A 23,455-nucleotide genomic window follows, 5' to 3' on the forward strand; every position below is an offset into this window, starting at 1 on the left:
TGAAGGTTGTGAAGGCTTCATGACTGGAGGATTTTAGCAATGGGTTAGACGTTTATCTGTCTGGAACAATATAAATGGAGCTCAAACTTGCTTTGTGACAGAGTGACAAGAGTGATGGACTAAATGACCTCTTAAATTCTCTTTTAAGCCTTTTTTTCTGTGACTTGTCTCTGATTTCTAGATTATACATGACTCAGATTGGTAGTTCGATTAAAAGCAGGATGAAAATGACTGCAGGGTCAAGGGCATTATTTCTTAAAAACCTAGTGTTTCTTCTGCTTTCTGGTTGTCAGCATGTGTTTCCTTAGTTTGGAGGTGATACATGAGATAATCTAGCCCTGTGGTATCTAATCTTTGATTTATTGATTACTGTTCATGGAGACATAGTACGGTGAAGCATGTTTCCTTTATTGTGTGTGTACTCTGGTTTCATGATGAAATGAAGCCTGTGCAATCATTTTTGGCCTGTATCCTTTCATGTTTGTCCTGCTATTCTCTGCGCTGGTGCAGCCAAAGAATTTCTGAGTTCAAGAAGCGTTTGGACAACTCTTTCAGACACATGGTCTGATTTTCGGGTGGTCCTGTGTGGACCCAGGAGTTAGACTCAATGATCCAACTTGATTGTGGGTCCCTTCCAACTCAGCATAATCTATGATTGTATGATTCCCTCTTGCCTTATGCCTTGTCCCCCCTTCTCTTTCCAACAAAGGCCCCAAATGTATGAAAGAGATGTTGTTAATACTTTTGCTGAAAAAAAAAAAAAGGCCTAAATATTATCAGACATCATGGAGTCTCTCTAGAGAAAGGAATCAGAGGCAGCAAAAAGCTTTTTAGATAAGTTTTTCCAAAACTGGGGTAATTTGGGATTTTTGCCTGTCAAAATGTGAAAGAATAGATGTGACACACATCAATAGAAAAACAGGCCTCATATTCTGGTGCTCATAAGAGAATTTGTTGCAGGTTTGATAGAATATATAGAAGTCACCAAACTTGTAGGATTGCCACTGTCATCTTGCCCAAAGAGACTGGGAACCTTTGGTCTAATTGATATACTTTTTTTTTTTTTTTTTATGTCAAAGGAAAAGTGTTTCTGCATAATTTTCTGCAGTGCTGTGTCAAATTCATTTTTAAATTATTTTTTTTCTTTTGTAGGATTGTCACAAATCCACAGGAATGTATTTTTACCATTAGGAGATAATTTCTGACTGGTTACGGGAAAGATCAGTTATGTTCCCTCATCGTACTCAGGCTTTTAAATCGTTGTTTAGCATGTCCATATTTCTTTTTTCCTTTTTTTATGTATGACTGTCTGTTTCCAAATAGCAGGCAGTCTTTGGCAACCACAGCTGGTGTAATCATCCCATTTCTGTCTAAGTTAGATACCTACTCATGAGTGTGTGTGAGAGGGAAATCGATTCAGTGGTAAAGGATAAACAATCCAGACTTGGGGAGCTTGAATCACCCTCTGGAGCTCTGTTACTTAGGTAGAATCTAAATTGCTAATTTAGGTCATGTGTACTATGTACACAGCCCTTCATAGTATACTGTATTGGTAATTTGATTTGATTCCCAGGAGATTGTGTTCCTGAATAGCAATACGTCTTTTCAGAAATCCAGGCTTTTGAATGACACAGGGATAAAGGTTGCAACAACAAAAAGCGAACTGATCCTTTATATTACCATTATTTGGGGTGAAGAGGGGCTATTTCTTATTTTCTTTTTCACAATGGAAATTGTATTTCAAAGTAAATAATATGCAACTAGAAGAGAGGAAAAATTTAGCAAGAGAATTAGTTAAGTTCTTTGTCCTTGGTAATTTCATTGTACTGCATAATTAACAGCTGTAAGAACACTCTGGGATAAATAGCATATGATTGATAACATTTTTCCCAACTAAAATGAGTTTCTCTGTTCACATCATGTTTCTATTACACAAAACACAGATGAAACTCCTGATTTTCCTTATGTGGTTGCATAAGATTCAGTCAGTTCAGTTCCATGGCTTTATTCATAAGAATAACCTAAACATTTTCTTCTAATTTGTGAGACAACAGACACAACTGGGAGAGAAATGGCTATTCCAGTGATTTGCACATAAAAGAATTAAACTGCTATGTGCTGTTGCCCTTATAAATTTTTCCTCTTCTATTCATCGTACCACGAAGTGATGTGGTGGTTCTCTGTCTGTTTTCCAATTCTCTCTACTAGAAGTTACATTTTTGTGCACTGTCCTTTAAGTGTAAATAAATAAATAACAGATTCTTGAGAAACTGTCAAAAACTTGAATTTTTAGGCATAGTAGACAGTATTGTTGGTTTTTAAAATCACATTTCTGTAAAAACATTTTTGAAAAAGTAATAAGGTTATTTCATTTTGGTTTGGTTAGTATTTTAAGGCTCACCTTCCTGTCTTGTAATTGTGGCCCTCTCTGTTTTCTCTTTGTTTTGCTAAAGTGGATATAATCTTGGAGTACTTTCTGTAGTGCATTTTATAATGTTTTTGCACATCGTTGGATATACAAGGGGGGAAGAAAAAAATAAGGTAGATCAAACTGTTAATGAAAACACACTGTTGTTTGAGCACTACCTCTGCACTTGTTTCCTCACATCAAATGCAGTGGCATGCTTCTGGAAAGGTCTCTGGGGCAAGGTACAGGAAGCAAAATGCACAGGAAGCTTTGAAATTGTCAATTGCATGTTCAGCTTTCAGGTTTTTGTTGTTTTGTTTTATTTTTATTTGTTTTGTTTCTCTCTCCAAGGTTTGTTTTTTATTGCTTTACTGTCTTGCAGAAAAAAAAAGAGGTTTCCAGGTTCTGTAGTCAGTTTAAATCCACGGATATTTTGGCCAGGGTTTGGGATTGAGCAGCAGACTGGTTCATTCTGCAAAGCTGCTTCTAGGCCAGCATTGGGAATCAACATTGATCAACACACTTGTATTCCCAGAACTGCTGAAATATGGTGGCATAGACTGGTTTCCAGAATTGCAATAGAATACCATCACCAACATAATTATACTGTTAAGTGAGGTGCTTTGTGTATGCTGCCTCTCAGCTGTCCCCGACACAAGATTTCACTTTTAAGCGAATGAATGTTTTTTTTTTTCTTTTGTCCCACAGATTCTCACTGTGCTTGGGCTTTGCAAGTAGTTTTTAAGGAGTTACGAGTTCTCTCTTCTGTTTTGCGTAAGAGGGCCATGTGATGTTTTGATTTTGATTAGACAGAACATAATGTGAAAGGGACACAGCCTTATTATGGAAAAGATTTATTACAACTTCTTTAAGCCATTTCTCTCTTTTTGACCTTATCATCTCCATCTCTTTATCCTCCTTCCTCATTACCTCAGGATTTTGCAGACTGCTTGCTTTATTTTCTTTCACTGGAATTTTGTTTTTCCTATTCAAAGCTGTGCTGTTTGTTTCATCAGTCTGTTTGTTTGTCTGCTGCCTTTCCTTTCTTTTCCTGTTTCCCTATTCTATGTTTAGTTCTTTTCTTGAGGGTTTTTTGCCTTTTTTTCTTCCTAGTATCTTGGTCCCTGCTTATATATTTATTCATCTCTTTGGTTTCTTCTCCTCATCAGTTGCCTTGGTGGCAATATTTTGAGCTGATAGTAATGTAAAATAACAAACCCATTTTAGTGACCAAACCTTAAGGACAAAACATGTTCTATAGAATTTACAGTCAGAGAAAGCAGGAAAAACATTTTTGAATATCCCAAGAAGAATAATTTAAGAGTGACTTGAAAAGTTAGTTTTTTGGCAAATAGGGTAAAGGGTTTCTGTTGCAGTTGTATGGTCAAATGAGGAACAGTGAGGGATATGTGATATGATAGGAAAAAGGGCTTTTAGGAAAAAGTGATGGGAAATGCAAGCATTGTTCAAATATTTAAAAAGGTGGAGCTGTAGGAAAAAATGTTGTGTAAAGGTTGAAGATTCACAGGAATTTTGAATTCAATCAACTAAAGCCTATAGAAGTAGAGGAGAGAATGAGCACTATGCCAGGACTGGGGCTCTGTGCTCATTCTCCCAGTTACTTTCTCCCTGGTTCTCCATCATCAAAGATCTTCACAATAAAGAACATTTAAAATTATCTGTGCTACAGCACGGATTCTCAGCTTGGACAAATAACTAATAGAAATTTTATTTTAGATTCAAGGTTTAGACTAGAAGTTTATAAGGAGCGTAACATTTCGATTTTTCCTTTCTCTTGGACATCAGTTTAAAAACTGTATGGGCTCTAAAGGCTCTAAAGATAGATACCTCAAATATTCTTTACTTTAGTGACCTGTTAAAACCATTCGATGTCAGAACTGATGAATAGTTTTTGTGGGTTCTGAGCAGGTTCCTGATCGATTGGTTGCTAGTTAATGAGGGAGAAGAAGGGCAAGAGAAGCTGAAGTCCAGCTGACTGTGTGAGAGCACACCTGCCTTTTCTCTTTACTTCATTTTCTCTGTAATGAAGGAACCAATTGGTTTAGAGCGATCAATGCTGACCTATTAGGATCAGACACTGTTCTGGCATTGCCAAGGCAATTAAATTCAGCAGAGCAAGGATTAAAAAGGAGGAAAAAAAAAAAAAAGGCCTGAGACTTTGAATTGAAAAAGAGCTGCATTGATGTTTTAAGGTTGCAAAAGAAATACAACCAATATAGTTGAAAAGAATTAAATCATTATCATGTTCTCTTTTCGTGAGATTGGGAATGACAAAATCATTGTTGTTTGTCCTTTAAATTTTTTAATCCCTAGTCCTGCTTCAGATACTGGGGATTTTGCAAAATGTAACATATGTATTTGAAGGAAGCAGTCAGTTTTGAAATTTCATATTGGTATTTGAAAACTTCCCCCCTTGTTGCCTCATATTCTGTTCTGTTAAACTCAGAGGCTGTGTCCCTTCATAAAATGATTCATTCCAATTGAGGGGAATAGAAGAGCCCAGCCCCTCTGTAACTAATTGTAGTACAAGAGTCTTGTCTAGTGACAGGTTTGGAAAGTTTGTCAAATATTTTGAGATTCTAATAAAATGTTTTTTATGGTTCTGGCAAGTCTAATGTTACCTACTGTGGATGTCCTTAAAATAGAATGGATTTGATTCCTACAGGAGTCTTGGCCTTGTCAAAACCAATATATTTGGCAGGTTGGAATTAACTTGCATCTAAAATCAAATGTTAGCTGGTTACCTGCTCCATGTTTTAACTTACAGATTAATTGAATGTGGACATTTACTGGCAGTATTATTGATGTTAAATTCAAGGTCCCTTCTGTGCCTCCTTCCTCCTTGAAAGATTCTAATGCATTGTTCTGTGTAAGTTTCATTCATTCAAGTCTCAGTCAAGAGGTTTCTATTTTAAAAAAAAACAAACAACAAACACAACACGCTACCAACAACAAAACCCTGCAGGCAAGCCAAAAATCTTTAGAAATGTTTGTAAAGTATAACATCAAAATAGTAATATCCAAGTAGGATGTCTATGCCACAATAAGGCAAGATTTATCTGATATTTTCAGTTTTACTGTCTTATTTACCCTCATGTCTGTGGAAGCTAGCCTTGCCCTCTTTCCACCTCAAATACATTAGAGACCTGTATAAGAGCACTTTTCTAAATGTATACGAAGTTCCTTTTTATCAGCAGTTGCATGTTACCATTTTAAACTTCATCACATGAACGTCCTGTAGTTTGTTTGCCCTTGAGCAGATGAGACGCATAATCCCATTCTTTCAAGCTTTTAAAAACATTTTTGATTGGATCCTCATAACAAAGCGCTATGTCAAAATTCACTTCATTTTGATATTCAATGCTCATAACCTTGTGTGTAATGACTATTCTAGCTGTTAACCATGGCTTTATGCTGATTTCTTTTATGCTGATTTTTAAGTATATGCATATTTATACACGTGTTTGTACATACATATTTATGTATTTATGCCATTTAATTTTCATTGTGGAACCCCAATGAAAATAATCATCCATTATATAAAGGGTGGGGGGAGTGGGAAATGTTATGACTCTTCTTGGTGTGCTACATTTTTGAAGTAACTGTGTACTCTTTAGGGTTCACCACGGGTTATTTTTCAGATAAAGAGTTTCTACAACTGTGTGTTTGAATGTGTTGAGTAAATGTTCTGCTTCATGCCAAATATCAAGTGTGGAGACACCAAAGGTCATTGTTAGAACTGATATGTTTCTGCCCAGGAAGCTGTGTAGGAAGCTGATGACGGTGACTGGTGCTAGCAACTTCTGTCCTGAATGTATTTGATTTTAGCATGTATCAACATTCTAATCTACACTGACATCAAGTATTTTTTGACTAACTCACACAGCGTGGAGACAGGTTTAATATTAATTTTCAGGCTGAATTTGTTATAGGGTAACTACACTGAATTTAAGCATATGTTGGTTATAAATAATATAGTAAATTCTCTGTACTGTGCAAAATGCTGAAGTTATATAGGTCTTGAGCAGATCTTTACTTTTTAAAAAAAAAGAAAAAAAAAAAGTTAAAGCCAAAGAGCAGTAATCCATTGACAGCAAAAAGAATCAGCCCTACTGTAGCAGATTTTAATCATGATCCTATGGCACTAACAATGTGTGTATAAATATAGAAGAAAATTGGTAACAGAGTATTTCCAGCAATCTTTCTCTTTTAAAAGGAAAGGACTAACTCAGCCATGTATGAAATCACTTTCAAAAATAAGGAAACTACATGTTTCTTCAGAGGCAAGACTGTTATTTCTAGGGCAAAGGGTTCACCAGGTTGTCAGTCTCAGTCTTTTTTCAAATAAAGTTCTGTCTATAGTCCAAGCCTGTTATTGAAATGCAGGTCTGGAATTTCACTTTAGAGAAAGGACATCACAGTATAAAATTTAGGTAATGCCTTTAAAAAAATGTATTTTTTATGATCGTAGTTTAATATTTCAAAAGTCATGGAGGTTTAACTTTCAGTTCTAATTTAAATGTGTCCCAGGCCTTTGGGATTAGTATTTATGAGAATGAGAGTCATTTCAAGGTCAAATTTTTTGGTGTAGGATAGGCACGTTCATAGTGTATCAATGATGCAAGCAAAAACATGGCTGGAATCATAGTCCAGATACAGCAACTGTGCTCTCCATTTGCCCTGTAATAAAACATACTTTCATATTTAATTTATTCGTTGTGGATGTCCTTTTTTGTATATGTATGTGTGTATGTTGTTATTACTTTGAAATAGATTGAATAGATGAAGCTGTAGGAGTGGAACTAAATGCATGCACTGACACCCTACAACAGTAATATATTATTTGCAATAAAAGTAATCTTTGAAATGCTTACAAATTAATATTGGCAACGCACGCCTGATAAGATAATTTCAAAATTATATTGCACTTGTGCAGGACGACCAAGTTTTATATCATTGAGGAACTAAAGGAGCTTGGTAATGCTCCTTTACAGTTTACTTAATAGCGTGATGTGGAACAGAAGGTTTCTAACCAGATAAACTCGAGCATTAGGATACTGTGCTAGAGGGCATAAATTCTGCCGAAGTGTCTTTTCTTCACAAAACATGGTGGATGTTTTAGAGTCTGAATATGCTAATAATTGTCACAGTAAAATCAGATCTCATTTGTATGAAGTAACAATGTTACTTTTTGCTATGAGGTTAAAATACTATCTAAAAAGCAATCTCCTTTAAAAGGATGCATTGAAATAAGATAAATGTAGAATAACATGGAGTTGCCTCTTCATTATTTTTTACTGTTTCTTTTTCTTTCCTTAGCTATATTCATGTTTGGAGGCTGTTTTTTGTTTGTTTGTTTGTTTTCTGGTTGTTGGTTTTGTTTGTTTTGAGAGGGGTGGTTAAAACTCTGTATTTAAACCCTGTATTTAAGGTATTGAAAAATACCTTTCCTGAAACAGAAGTAGATGCCAAGTCTCTTATGCTAGTTGAGCATTATGCATTTTGTTATCTCTTTCTGTTTCCCAAATTCCTAGCCATTCCTAGCCTAGACATGGACCTTTACGTAATATCATTGTAAAGTTTTCACACAGTGGTTAATACATGTACTATATCATTACATATAAAGATAGATTCAAGCATTGGACAAATTAATTTTAGTATTCCAACTATATAAACTTATTGAACCTGAAATTTGTTCAGGTCTAACCACTATATTTTTGTTTTACTTACTTATTTGTGGAAAATCAGCAAATATAGTAGAATTCCTAAGTATAAGAAATCATTATAAATGCTGTTCGGTCCCTTAGAAATCTCATTTCTATGGTACATGTATATAACAGAATGAAAATGTGATCCTAATGTGAACTAGGCATGCACTTCTTAAGTTTAACCTGGCTAGCATGGATAATAACAGTGGGTAAGTTGCACCCTCAATCCATTTAAACTCTGTGGTTTCTTTTAAGACTTATACACACTTCAATACAAATCGGAGAGTGTGAAACCAATGATGATGTGTCATTAAAATTAGCATGATTTCATTTCCCTGTGGTTCAGTCACCTTTGCTAAGCAAGCGTGTTCCCGGACTCTTGTTCCCTGAAATCAATTTAAAGTTTTTCTATAAACCGATGTTTCACAAACATTTTGGGACTCTTTACTTCTTTGGATTATCTGCCCCTTTCCTGAGCTGACACTGAAAGTGAGAGCTAGCGGTGTCTTTAGGTAGACTCACTGACCAGTCTTCCTGGGAGTAACTAAGCTGATAATTGTGATTTCCTGGTTAATACAAAGACCTTTGACCAGCACTTGAGCTACTGATGGCTGGAGGAAAAAAAAAAGAAAAAAAAAAAGCTTTCTTAATACTTTGCAATCTCTTTTGATAATTTTCTTTTACCCCAAAGTTGCAATGATTTACAGCTTAAGGAAAAACTACCACAGAAAATGAGCATAGAAGAGTTTAATTTCTCTTGGGATGCTAAAAGTAATTGAGTTTTGTTCAGGGACCTCTCCCACAAGAACAACATTGAAAAAGCACCATTTTGATTTGGACAGTATCATAGCTATTTCGTAATTTGACAATTCTTTATCCATATTTTAGAATAGCGGTAGAGGTTTTTTTGTTTTTTGTTTTTTGTTTTTTTTTTCCTTCCTGAAGAACTCTAAATATTGCTACGAAAAAGGTTTAATAAAAGGCAACGGTTGGTTTGGGATCATGGAGGGGGGTGGATTTTGTCTTTTCTGCTAGTTCTGATAAAAGCATGGTAGAATAATTTATGAAATGGAATAGGTTCCTTGGAAACCTGAAATAAACTTGTGTTGCATTTTTTTTGTAAATGTAACTTTTTCCAATCTTCATGAAAAGACACTGCTGAGAGTAAAAATGGAAAAGTTGGAACCTCAGTATGCATCATTCCTGATGTTAAATACAGCAGAAAGTTTGTGAAGCACTGGATTGCAGTTCGTCAATGTGCCAAGCTACAAGGCAACTGCAGGGAGATTTAGCAGTAATGCAAAGAGGAATGTATTAATGCTAATTATTTAAAAATTAATAAGAGGGAGAATGTTAAACTGCCCAGGAAGTTGTATGCGTTCTCAACACTTGTGCTGTTGAAGGTAAGGATTTCTAATGTGAAATAATGTAAATAATAATGATGAGAAGGAGGAAGTTTGTGTTTGACATGTTTGAGCTGTTGAGGGTTGTACGAAGTCAAGAAAGCTCTATGACTGGATTTGAAGTAGGTGGGTAAGACATACAGGAAAGAACAAACAGTACATCAATACCACAGTTGCCTGCTGCACATGGATACAGTAAGCTTCTTAAACAGTTTATGGTGAAAAGTAAACAGGTCAGTTATCAATTCCAGTCTGAATTTGTAGGGTATATTCTAAGTATATCAAGATTTATTCTGAATATATCATCTACTTCAGGACATATGGTCTTGTAGGGAAATCAGAAGCACTAACTCTGCAGTAAGCTGCCAAGGTAAAGGAAAGTGGGCATGAGCTGAGGTGAGCACGTACAGTAAGAGTTCTGAAAAGAGTGTGAAAATTTGAATTGGAGCGGAGGTAACGGAGGTTACAAGGCATCATAGGGAAAGTTAGTTTAGAAGTTCAAAGGTTCCACTTTGTGAAGGACAAAACTAAGGCACAGACCTGTATTCCCTGTAAATTTCTAGTTACTCAAAATACAGCAATAAATAATATTGACTGCTTCTATTTCCAAACACAGATTTATTTCATTATACTTAGAATAATAATACGATGGAGTTAGCCATAATAGTCTGAAGATAGCGTTAGCCTGATAATAATCTCCTAGTCTCAACTGACATCAATTACAGCTAGGAATAAGACATCGAACAACAATGAAAAGCTCCCTCCTGAAACATGTTTTTGCTACTTAAATATATATGAATACAATATATAAACTTCATCTTCTAGCTGCATATCAAAATAATGCATTACTGAGTTCACGTTATCAGCTTAATAAAGTGAAGTGGATGGTTTAACAGGTAATACAGCACATCAGGTAAATTGAATAAATATACTAATGAAGGTTATGTCTGTAGAGTCAAGTTTCACTTTACTGTATGGTAAGATTCCTTTAAAAGATGCTTTTTATCACAGACCAGTGCTGTCACTGCTGAGGCAAAAGTCATGTTGTTTAGAGGAAAAAAATCTTCTTGAAGAAGGTACAATACAAGCTCATGCCCTTCAGTGGCAGTTGTTCCAAGGTGATGTTGTAATGGTCTAATTGTATTTTGAATATGAGAGAGTTCTCTATGAACATAGCCATTTTGGGAAGACCAAATACAAGGTAATAACAATGCAGAGCTATCAGATATCAGAACAGGTATGGTTGAACAAGCATATGAATACACTAGCTCAGCACTTTTTCTTCCAACAGAAATGTATTACTGCAGGTTTCTCATAAGCTGGTCGGTTGTTTTCTTGCATAGCCTCAACTGTAAAATGGTTAGAGCTAATATCCTAAATCACTAGTTTCATTTTTACCCTCTCATCTGCTATGTGCAGGATAGGGAGTATTGAAAAGACTACAATTGTAAGGTTCCACAACAGTTTGTATTCTAAAAGGTTTTCATTTGCTTCTTTTTTTTAATTTTATTTCTGACTTTGGTTCAAATATAATGGCTTATTTCTTCATTGAGTAGGCACATTTTAAAGTGTTTTCAGTTAAGTAAATTCAGCAATACTTAAAAGCAGACAGAAGTGAAAGAAAACAATTTCCTCTTAAAACAACCTTCATGCTTTTGTTTTAGGAGCTCTGCTTTGTCAGTGATAGAGATGTGCAGGATGGGCAGGATTCTTCCGGCTGCTATCAAGATGAAAACATAGATGTGGCACCTAAGTTTAAAAGGCAATATCAGGGAAATTGTGATAAAGGTTTAGGTTGATCAAAGCACTTAAAGATCTCTTTCACATTTTCCTTTTCTAGAGAGAGGAAAAAATGGTATTTAGAGCTACATTTTGGTGGTTTTCATCATGAGCATTGAACCACGTGTAATGATAGAGAAAAATATCAAGAAGATTTACCTGAACTGGGGGCTTCATCAGTTATGAAAGCATTTCAGTGATGCCATTAAACTGGGAAAAAGGGTTATCCTTTCTGAGTACTGCATCTCTTCTGTACTAAAGAAGGCAGAGGCATATGGAGAAGTAAGTTTGTTACATTATAGGATCCTAGGTAGATTATTAAAATCACTTCAAGAGACTTTATTTTGTCATAACTTGATTCCAGGCCTATCTTTGCAACTTCTCAGCATTTTCATTGCAATTTTTATATACAGTGAGTTTATGTTGCTCTTTTTGAAACAGTTGATGAAACACCTCTCTTGCACTTGTTATATAGACAGCTAAAAGGATAATGGTTTAATGCATTCTGTCTTTAAGTAGGTATCCAGACAGCTCTGTTGGATTCCCAAATAAAAGAGGTGAGGTAAATCTTAACTTTTCTTCAAAGTGCCCTTCAACCTTCCCCCTCTTGTTTAAGGTTATCTAGCTCAGGGATTTAGAAACAGCATCATCTCAGTAATAAATATTTTCCTACCTCAAGGCAGAACACTGTATTTCTAGTCTCCTTTTGTTTTAGCTTCTTTCAACCAAACATTGGTGTAATCTTTCTTTGAAAATGGATTTTAAAACAGTTTCTGGTATTGAGAGGTGATTAAACATTATTAATTTTAATAACTTCTCTCAACAGAATTCATAGTACATAATATTTTTAATTTCATAATACTATGTAATGTTATGTACCATTATGTAAATTTAAAATATATTTAAATTAACTCTTGCCAGATTATCTTCAGCCACATAAGATTTGTTAGGGGTGCACACTTTGTTTGCGTTTCTAGTGTTTCTAGTGAAGGAAGTTATTATACTTTTTTTTTTTTCTTCCGTGTTCATAAAATTTATTTCACTGCAGAAGCAGTCATCCTGCAACTGCTAGAAATATTTGCACACAAGGAGATACTGACTCTTTCATGTCCTTTCAGTGTTCTGTGGGATCTGTTATTAAGTATTTGAAATGTATTACTAAGGAAGATCAAGGTAGACTTGTTGTTGTTACTGATAAAAATATACAATATGATTCTCTTTATCAGGGCTCAGTTACCTTCATAAAATTCTCTCCTTCGAAGTGTTCACAATGGTAATGCCCTTCACTGAAATGCAGAGTGATTGTGTTGTTGGTGTCTTGTTAATGTGAAGCTGTGGTGGCCTGAAGGCATTGTATAAATGACAAATTGCTGCATTTGCCCCAGCCAGATCTTTCTTCCGCCAGTGAAGATGTGTGACAATGTCTAACTCTTCAGATTTCCTGGAAGGATCCAGTAACTTTCGTGAAACATTATTTGCACGTAAACACTCCCTAACTTACTTGTTTTTCAGTGCAAATATGTCTAATGTCATGAGACAAAAAAAAAAATAAAAATAATAAAAACATTCTTTCCTTCAGCTCTTTTTTCAAGGTACCTCTGGCACTAACAGATTTTGTATGGTTTGGGCTGCATATATTGTCATGTGTTGATAAATGCTTGAAAGAGTTACCTAATATAGGATTACATACAACATTTTGATTTAATGCAACTTGTTTTTTACTGCATTTATTAGTAAAGATGTTCAGTTTTCTTTCATTTTACCTGGAATCACCAACTAGCTGGTATTGCAGTGCAGAGTATGATCACCTTAAAGATAAGGTGCCAGTCAAAGACAAAAACCAAACTGGTTCCCAGTAAAGTTATATTTTTTTATAATTTTATTAAAACCATAGCAATTTCAGCTCTTATGCTTAAATTATGTTTCTGTAGAATGAAAAAGAAATTCATGACTAATTTTCAGGTGCTTATTTATTACAATGGATAAGTGCCACCTAGAAGGAACTATCTGCAGTTCTCTCTCTGTTGAACAAACTTTGGACAAGATAGCACTTGTATGACACTTAAAATGGAGCATTGTACCATGTTAAATTTGAATTCAAATCTTATTTGTGCACCAGACTACATTATTCTAAAAAAAAAAAAAAGTCATCTTCATATAGGCTCAAAATTTACTATAGCAGTGTCCTGTTAATTGTTGCAATGCGTTAAAGCTTTATTGAGTCTGAATTTTTCGGTTTGTGCCATTGTTCATCATAAAATGAAAATGTCTATAGCAAGAGTTGGTAGTGATATGCTGAATGCCTTGCATATAAAATTTATACTTGTAAATTCTAAGTATTGTGTATGACTCTTGCATGCATGAAATTTGTGCAGGTATACACATGAAAAATCCCCTGCAGATATCACCTGGCAGAAGCTATGCTCTTGTGTCAGGCTTTATTTTATAATAATGGTTTTATGTGCAGCTCTGTATACATTTTGCACCTCTTAGGTGCAACTGTTCATAACAGAGGAGGTTTCTGTGTGATATCTGACAGAAAATTCCTTCTTAGATGCATACAAATTGTGCATAGGTTTGCATTTCATTACTTAAAACTTGAAAAGTTTAGTTTTGTGAATTTAATAAAATATTTTTTAGTAAGTGCTCACTAAAATGAATATATATTTGTTGTGTTTGTAACACATTGACAAAGCATGGAAATGAAAAATCAAGTCAATAATAAAATTCTTACACCTTCATGGTTAGAGCAGCACTTTGGCTTAGGAGAGAGTCCAGAATAAAGTCTGTCATAATGTTTCTGTTAAATACATAAATAATGAATAGTTGTTTTAGTGGAGGGGTGCTTGGGGGGTGCTAAGATTCAAGTTTGTTGCAGTTCTTCCATGGAAGCAGGACTTTGCAGTGTGGTAAGGGAGAATGCCTGGTCTGATGTTCCTCTTGTTTAGAGCATTGGCTGTGGTGTTCTAGGGGTTCTGCTCCTGCAAACATAAAATCTCTGCTGTTGAAGAATTCATGTTAATCTTCTAAGTGACATAGTTGCTGTTGGCACTTCTATCTGTAAATCAGTGGGTAGTACAATGGTTTTCATATACAACAATTTCATTAACAACTGTATGGATAATAGCTTAAGTCAAGGAAGCAATTAATAGAGCCTCACATCTGAACAATTTAAATATTAATGCTTTATGATAAATTTGTAAAATAAATAAGACAAACTCAGCATAAGATAATGAATTACACCACATTTCAGCATTCCAAAACTGTTTGCACAGCAAATTACAAACTGAGCCAGCAATACTTTGCATTTATTTTCTAATCTTCTCCAAGTATGTGGAGTTGACTCTTTAAGTATAATTTTCAAATCATAGAAATAATGATGGAAAAGATGTTTCCAGTCATTTTTACCAGTACTTTGCTGTTGCTAGTAGAGTTTTGTTTAGCATATTTCCATTGTAATTTTAATAGTGATAGGCAGGTCTCCTATTTATCAGTAGATAAAATGTTTTACTGCTTCTTTTTTAATTTATTATTAATTTACTTTTTTAATGTGTACAATTATGACTCCCCACCCTCCCTGCTTCAAGAGTCCAGGAAGTCTTCACTTATTTATAGAATCATAGAATAGCTTGGGTTGGAAGGGACCTTAAAGATCATCTAGTTTTTATTCTCTTCTGCTTATGTGCTCAAATACAGAGTTGCCATACTTCTGGCTAGTAATGGTTCATCCAAAAAACCCTTACATAAAAAGGATTTCAGCAATTGCCATCTTATCTTTTTAATCATTTTCATCCTTTTTTGAAAATCCAACCTTCTTTACCACCATCTTTCTGATATTGAGACACCCGAGCTAAACACAATTTTCTCTATGTACCTTCGCTACAGATTTACAAAAAGAATTTCCAAATTCCTTGCTTTTGTAAACACAAGTCAAAAACACAATTACTTCTTTGTTGAGCTTCCATAATGCAAGTTGATATCTAATTTTTTTATCCGCTTACTTGTAGATCTCTTTGCTCTAATACTTTCCAAATATTTCTCTTTGTCATATCTTATATAGGCTGATTCCAGTCTAAGTCTAGACAACTATTGCTGAGGTGCCCTTGGAGCAAGAAATTATTATTGCATGTTAAATTCATAGGCTGACGGAACATGAGAAACTGGGGAAAATGGAAAACATTCTCAGATTTCAACACCCTGAACTTTCACACATTTTCTTTTGGTACATTCAATACGTTTAGAATGTGGACTCTACAATGGGTCTGTATAATGTAGTCTAAGCTAAATTGTACCAAAGCCATGAAACCATATTGGTATAACCAATTTCAAGAAAACAAGTCCTGTTAAAGCCTTTTGGAAGGAATCTGGCTCCCTGTCAGACCAGCCTGGAGGAGATGCAGAGCAAGATCCCACATCTCTTCTCCAAATCCCATGTGTGCATGATGTTAAAACCAGGCTTCCTGAGGACCACTGCTTTCTTCTGTATTTAAGAGAACTAATGTTGTCCTTGAAATTTAATTTCTGAGAGTCCTGTTTTATGTATTCAACAGAGATAGCACAAAGGCAAACAAAGGTGGTGTTTAAGTAAGGTTTGGCTGCAAAGCTGAGTCACGGATAGGATCTAAGGACAGATTTCATGACATCAAAATCTCATTGTATTCTCCTAACAGATGTGGAATTTATGTGATGAATGAAAGTCCATTAAGAGATCAGCTGAAATTATGGATTCCTGTCCATAACCAGACAGGTTCTGGGAAACAGAGCTATTTGGGGTTGAGATCTGACCTGAAACAAAACCTGCAGAGACATGTTCAGAAATTGAACGTAACTGGAGATGCACACAATGTGAAGATATAGATTCAATCAAGGTCACCTCGCATTCAGTGATTTCGAATTTTGCTTTGTTTGTTTGTTTGTCTAAGCAAAATTGGAAACTAATAATGAAAAAATATGGCTTTGCAAGCTCACTTTTCTTACATGTGGAATGCAAAACATGTTCCACATCATGGAAATATTACTTCTGTTCCCATCAATGCCAGCATTAATTTGATTAAATATTCCCAGAAATACTGGGTGATGTTCTTAGTCCATGTGTTGCTTGTATATAGTACACAAACAATTGTGTGTCCTGCATAATTGTTATATATCAGTATTTTTAGCCTTTCGGATGCTGCAGCATAGACTATCTACACATTTTTAAAAACACATTTCTCCTTGTAATTGTTGTTTGTTTTGCATCAGTTACGCAGATGGAAGTTTGTTACTGCACAGGCTTTGTAAACGTTATGTACGTTTCCTGCTAGAGTTCAATGATCTTGTAGGTGTTTGGTTTGATCTGTCACCCTAGTTTAGTATATTTGCGGTGGATTTCCTTTGGTATAAAACAGACTTTATTAGACTTTCTTGTCTAAATGCAGGAAAACTTGTTTCCTGTTAGGAGACAGGAATGCTTTCCACATTTGTTCTGGCTTCATTCTTTATTTTATTTATTTATTTATGCCTACTGCTTTTCCACATAATTTAATTTTGGCAACAGATTTTTTTCTCCCCCCTCTTTTTTTCATCCTTCTGCCATGAGCCTGTTGACTCAGCTGTGTGTGTCTGCAGGTCTGTATGTTTTAAAGAACTGTGAATAAATGAGGTTGAGATGGCTGTGAATATCACTGTTTCCTTTTCCAGTAAAAGACAAACAAAATGTCTTCTCATGCCCTTGTGTGCTGGGCTGTTTCTCGTACATCACCGTGGCAATGATCAGAATACAAATGTTAATGGTTTCTAAGCAGTTAAAGGATATATGAACTGTTAGCACTGGTGTCTCATACAAAATGCTCCATGAATGTAAATAAAAGGCCAAGTTCTGAGGAGGTAGTTTTGTACATATTGAATTTAGTTCTTTATTTTAGTTCCCTGTTGCTGTTCAGTTTTGCAATGACAGTGACTCAGAGTGGGATATCAATGCAAAATATCTGTTAATTTCCTTTACCTCTCTTTACTTAGTCTTCTGTTTAGTATTCTTACGGGATTAGACTCTGTGCTTAATAGATTCCAGACTTTGCCTATATCTTACTGGTGCTATTATAATGAAGGATTAAAAAGGATCCTAGAGTATGCATATTCTTATGCTTTGACACACATGTCCTAAGTACTGTTTGGATGCAGGCAGCTTGGTTTTGTTTTTAGTAGCCCTCCAGGGTAGCTGAATCAATGGTATGCTCAGCAGCAGCTGTTACCTGAATTAAATGTGTCAGCTGTACAAATGAAAAGAGCAGAAGTAAAACATAATGTAGTTGTTCAGAAATGCGGGTGTTTGTAGTTGCAACAAAGTGCCCGAGTCATATTTTCATGTAGAGGTGAAAGATTGCTCTGGGAAAAAAAGGGGATGGATGAGGTCATTGCCATGTAGCTGCCGAATTAGTCAAGCTAGGTAGTTCATTCAAATTTTAATACCTTAAGCTTCTACAAAGATGTAGCAGAACACGGTGTTCCCCTCTAGTTAAAATAATTTTCTTGTTAGTGCAAATAATAATAATAAAAATGAGAGTGCAGACTTTTCTGGTATTCCTGCCAAAGGGATCTCAAGGCCAAGGGTAGCGTGACGAACTGTGACTAGAGAAGTCTGTGATATGTAGATGAAATTCTTAAAGCATTTCCATGCTATCAATATCCATTATTTTCAAACAGGGCTAGAAACCAAAGTAAAAGGTCTCCTAAAGCGACAAAACTCTCATGCTGCAGTTCTGTCTTCCTACCAGTAAAATACTTTTTCCTACCAGTAAAATACCCCTCAAAGTGATCAAGGTTTTCCCTTCTGAAGAACGAGACAGTGCTCTTTCTGTCTCTCTCCCTGTGCCAAATCTACCAGTAGAGTACAAAGTCCACTGGTAGAGGGGCTCATCGGAGCCTTTATTTGTGGTTGTCTTGGAACAAAGCAGGACTGTCAGCGCCAGTGCCCACAGCAGTTCCTCAGAAAAGGCTCTTAGCTTTGGCCTCCAAGTTCATGGAAGACTCCCTACGCTTTGTGGAGGGAAGGACAGATTTTCTAACATGCTTCTGCCCTAAGGACTTTTTTCCTAGTTTGCTGTAGACAGTCGCACGCTACTCTCTGTCCATATTACTGAATATCTCCAGGTGCTATACTCTTGGTACTTGGTCTAGATATGCTTGTGGCAACCAGAAGGCTCTTAGAATTCATGCTGCCTCATTCTCAGCTGTCTGTACCTTAGACCTCTTAACAGATACAGAAGGTTTTACTGGGTGATGCACTGCCACTCAAAGCCCAACAGCAGTATTTTATTTTATTTTTTTTTGAGAGGGGTAGGGAATTAACCCCAAAAATTTGGTTAAAAAAATCCATTAAAATTTATTGTATACAATACAGCTTTCAGTTTGACCATGACACCATCAACCAAGATGAGTGACATAACAAAAACGCAGAATTTCTGCATTTTGTTGCATTGCAGATTGAGGTTGCATATCCCATGTGAACACCATGTTTCTGTAACAATTGATGAGATTGATGATTGATGAGAGCAATCTGACAATCTGGCCGCAGAATTAGCATCCCAGTTTGATGGCACTTTATTACTTGTATTCTTGTGTTGCAGCTGGTCAATAGTTTACAGAAACATGGTGTCCACACACACAGGATATGCAACCTCAAACCCACACAGATTTTACAGTACTTTATTACCAGACCATTCTTGTTTCTGTTAGGGGAATGTGATACTCAAAGTATGTGTAAGACAACCAAGGAACAAATACGTGTTTTCTTCATTGTAAAGAAATGCAAGATTTTTGTGTCATCATATTAATATATGATGACACAAAAATAAAAAAAAAAATCATAATAATATATGATGACACAAACCTTTCTACTGGTTGAACAGAGAACTGTGTTAACTGGTAAATGATAACGTTACTTAACTCGTGTGTAGTATGTTAAAGACGCTTTTCTAATGACAGGCTGTCTTGTGTGTCTCTCACCCTTTTGATGTGTATATATTTAAGTTCAATTTCAGCTCTTACAATTTTGTTTAGCTTTGTATAAATAATATGTACATAAAGAGGAGAACAACAGCTAATATTCAAATGTTTTTTAAGACTTGGAATAGGCAGTAGAAGTCAATGGTAAAGTCTTTAGAGATTGTCGAAATATAGCTAACAAATGGAAAGTTGGGAGATTTGTTTTCAAGGTCAGTGTGTATTCCATAACCTATACATCACTTCAGTAGAAAATCTCTATTTCAAACTCCTTTTGTACTTGTGTTGGTGATGTTGGTAATGTACATTGCTGATTTCGAAAGTATCCTTTAGAAGTGAACACACAGCACATTCAGTGCATTTTAAGCATTTGTAAATGTGCATGTGCTGAATAACTGTACATACTAATTTTGTTACCTGTAGTTGCATATTCCATCTAAAAAATTGTTCCAACAAAATGATAAGGTGATACACAGGCACTGACTGCATGAAGGATCCTTTTATTTTTAATCATGTTGCACTTTCTTCTGTCAGAAAAGTGCTTAGGAAAATTTACAAATTTTCAAGCACATCATGAGCTATAATAGATATTTTAAATTTCTGAAATCTGTAAGCTTTGAATTCATTGACTTCATTGTTCATATTAAAGTCACCCACATTGCAGTTTTTCATCAGCATCATATTTCTGAGCCATTCTTTTCAGTCCATTGTTTAATGTTCTGAAACAGATTATGTATCTTCAATATCTATCTTCATTGCTAATATTTAAAAATTCAGATACAACTTGCTTACCTAGAGATACTGGACATCTCTACATCAAGCTTACATCAAGTGGAATAATAAATTAGAATTTTTATTTAAAATCTCAGAATTTGTTTTTAGAAGTTAAGGTATTTAACATAATATTAAAAATTGCCTAATTTTATTTTCCACCAAGTGGAAGTATATAAGGCTCAGGCAGGAAACCATGCTTATTATTCACCTTGAGAGAAATAAGGAATAAGATACATATATATTGTCATTGTGAAAAGGATGAGGTTTGCCGTATCGTTATGTTCTGCATTGCAATAATATCACCACGTTGAAATAATATATTTCAGAAGATTAGTTTATATGTAATTATTTTAATGGATTGGATTTTGTTTTATATTACTTCAAAAATCCAGCTTTCCACCAATATAAAATACTGTCAACTATTATTCAAAATAACTGGTAAGAGTATCTGGCGTACAAAAAAAAAATGGTGTGCCTTTCTACTGGTTGAACAGAGAACTGTGTTAACTGGTAAATGATAACATTACTTAACTCGTGTGTAGTATGATAAAGACACTTTTCTAATGACAGACTGTCTTGTGTGTTTCTCACCCTTTTGATGTATATATATTAAAAAAAAAAAAAAAAGATATTTGCCCAAGTATTACAGTTTTCTAATACATGAAAAAATCTAAATAAATTAGCCAATTGTGAAGCAGTTCCTTGTGTTCCTATTAGTATTCTTACTATGTGTATTCTCTGAAATTCTTTAAAGCAAGGAAACGTAACTGAAGTATTTCAAAGTAGTAATGTTCTGTTGGTTACCCTAAAGTGTGTTTTGTGCAAGCATGTCAACTCAGTCAATACCTTTCTTTCCTGAGACAGGCAAGAGTCTCTAGGGTAAGATGAGCCTTCCACGTGTACTTAAAGTGTTCCAAGATTATCCCTGTGCTTAGTCTTAACACTTAAATTCTCCATTTCTAATGCTCAATAGAAATAAAGCATTGCAATACGCTGGTCATTGCCAATGTATTTAGGGTTCATGCTATACTCATGAATTGATTAAAAATAAATAAATAAATAAATAAATCTAACCTGAAAAGACTAGACTGAGTAGGTATGTGCCTGTTTTGCAGAAGATCAGCTCTGTGAGTAGAAGAAGCCTTAGGGTAGTTCACACTGCAGTGGGCTGGGTGGCTTTTGCTTCTGTTTCTTTGTTGTGCTTTTGCTCTGGCTAACTGTGTGTCACTTGCACTGCAAGTTATTCTCAGCATGAGAAAAACTGAGGCTTGTATCAGTTTTATTATCATGTTGTTGGCAAAATATGGCATTTCACATAGCACCAGTCTTTTTGTTTCAAGCAGTGATAATAAAAAGAAATGTAACAATTGATTGAAATTTTGACCATGTTGTATATAAATTTTCTACATGTAAAAGAAATATGTAATTATTGAGGGGGGGTTGTTGTTGTTTTTTTCTTTTGTTTTAATGAAGTGATTATATGAGCTAAAAGGATCAGAGGTCAATAGCTCTGTCAATTTTAGTGATGTTATGATATTCAGATAACATAGTTGTCTCCTGCAGTCATTTGCATGTAATGAGTGGATTTTAATATTTTTAAAATATCTTGCTATGTACACTAAAGGTAAAGTAATATCAGTAATAAGTCTAGCTACATACCATCACGATGGTATGTAGCGAGGAGCTCTTACATTGTGTTTTTGTTTTGTTTTTTTAAAAAGTCAGGATTGAAAGTTGTGGATCTTTCAAACTCAGTGTGATAAAGAACACAAGCTAAAACGATTCTGTTGGTGAACAGTCTTTATGCTGGAACTATAATTGTATTGCATAAGTGAAAGGTTATTTTTTAATAGCAGACAAAGGATATTGCTTAATATTTGTGTATTCTGGTAGTTCTTAATTGAAAAGAATTTGATACAAAGTTTTCTGCAGCATGGGTAACTCATTTTGTAAGATAATGGTATTTGATCAAGACTGTTTCTGTGTTGTTTGTTCAACATTTATTAAAATGATGTGCAATGTTCCATTTAAAGTAAAAACTTATAGTAAGAACTGTTGTCTCTTCCGAAAAATGAAGGAATCAGGCTGAAATGAGATTAATGACTGTTTGTAGAAAGTGAAGCCTCCAGGGTACGATAAAAGGTGAATGGGTTAGGGTGTTCAAGAGCAGCTCTATTTGATTTTGAATTAGAGTTTAAAAGTACAAATTATACAACCTGGAATGAAACTCAGAACTAGCTTTGTTTCAAAACATTTGATTGTTCAGATATTTCTTACTATTAATAAAAGATACACCAACAAAGACATTGGTATTTTGCACATCCAGTGAATTACTGACAGAGTCATGTTAAAGGGTAAATAATTAGTGGCTTCTGCAGAGAAGTCATGGAGATTTGTTGGGTTTGTCCTGGTTATATGAAGTTTTTCTTTGTGGTAGAAGGCAGTTGGTTAGGGGATATTTATTTATTTATTTATTCATTTATTTTCTTTTAAAGCTTTGATGAACACACATTTGTGCTAACAGTCTACTTCTGAAACAGAAGGTGTCTCTTGTTGGTTTTCTGGGTAAATTAGCCTGGAAAGATTTTGTTAAATTTTACAACATTGTACTGGAGCCAGCATCCTGGCAAGTTTTGCTGTGAATTTTCTCTCTTTTTGTTTCTTTTCTTAATTTTTTTTTTTCCAGTAATTACTTAGTTCTTACAGCTTTGCACAATACAGTTCCAATGAATCATTTATGTTTTGGTGCATAGAATTTCATCATGCCTAACTTGTACTGCTTGTCTTTTTTCCCCTCCATAGGTATATTCGCATTGTTGGGACCCACAACACAGTGAACAAAGTTTTCCACATTGTTGCGTTTGAATGCATGTTTACCAACAAATCCTTTACTCTTGAAAAGGGTCTGATAGGTAAGAGATGCGACTGTTTTCCTTTTATATGAACTGCTGTGAACACTTGCCTTTTAAGACTGGCCATCACTGCACTTTTGCTGTACTTCCCCTTCCACTCTAACTTGAGTTAAATCATGCTGTAAGCTTAGAATTAGTTGGCTAGTCCTCATGGCTGCTTTGAAATTCCAGTGCTGTGGATCAATTAGTGACGCTGCAGGAATGCTAAAGTTCAAATTAAATTAACTGCTGCTGACAAAACCACTGGTAATTGAATAACTCTGTGCTCCTAATCCGATTTTTGTTTCCATGTCATAGTAGGGTTGCTTTTGCCTCCAGCTAGGTTAGCCTGAACTCTGTAAATGGGATGGAGTAACCAGAGATATTTACTGTACTGAAGGTGGGTTTGGGCATTTAAGGCCTCTTATGCAGACTAGTTTCAACTACTGAAAGTGAACTCCAATGTGTTAATTTTCCACCAAAGAATTATAG

General features: G+C 35.1%; 1 protein-coding gene across 2 annotated transcripts in view; it reads left to right on the forward strand.

The window, feature by feature from the left end:
* Positions 1-23,455, forward strand: part of LOC101792526 (BTB/POZ domain-containing protein 9) — a 124,095-nt gene that overhangs the window by 49,622 nt on the left and 51,018 nt on the right. For both annotated transcript variants that reach the window (XM_027454019.3, XM_072030615.1), the window contains exon 8: positions 22,875-22,984. In XM_027454019.3, coding sequence (XP_027309820.1) covers positions 22,875-22,984 — 110 coding nt within the window. The remainder of the gene's footprint in view (positions 1-22,874; positions 22,985-23,455) is intronic.

This window comes from Anas platyrhynchos, chromosome W (genome assembly GCF_047663525.1).
Source record: "Anas platyrhynchos isolate ZD024472 breed Pekin duck chromosome W, IASCAAS_PekinDuck_T2T, whole genome shotgun sequence".
Taxonomy (NCBI): Eukaryota; Metazoa; Chordata; class Aves; order Anseriformes; family Anatidae; genus Anas; species Anas platyrhynchos.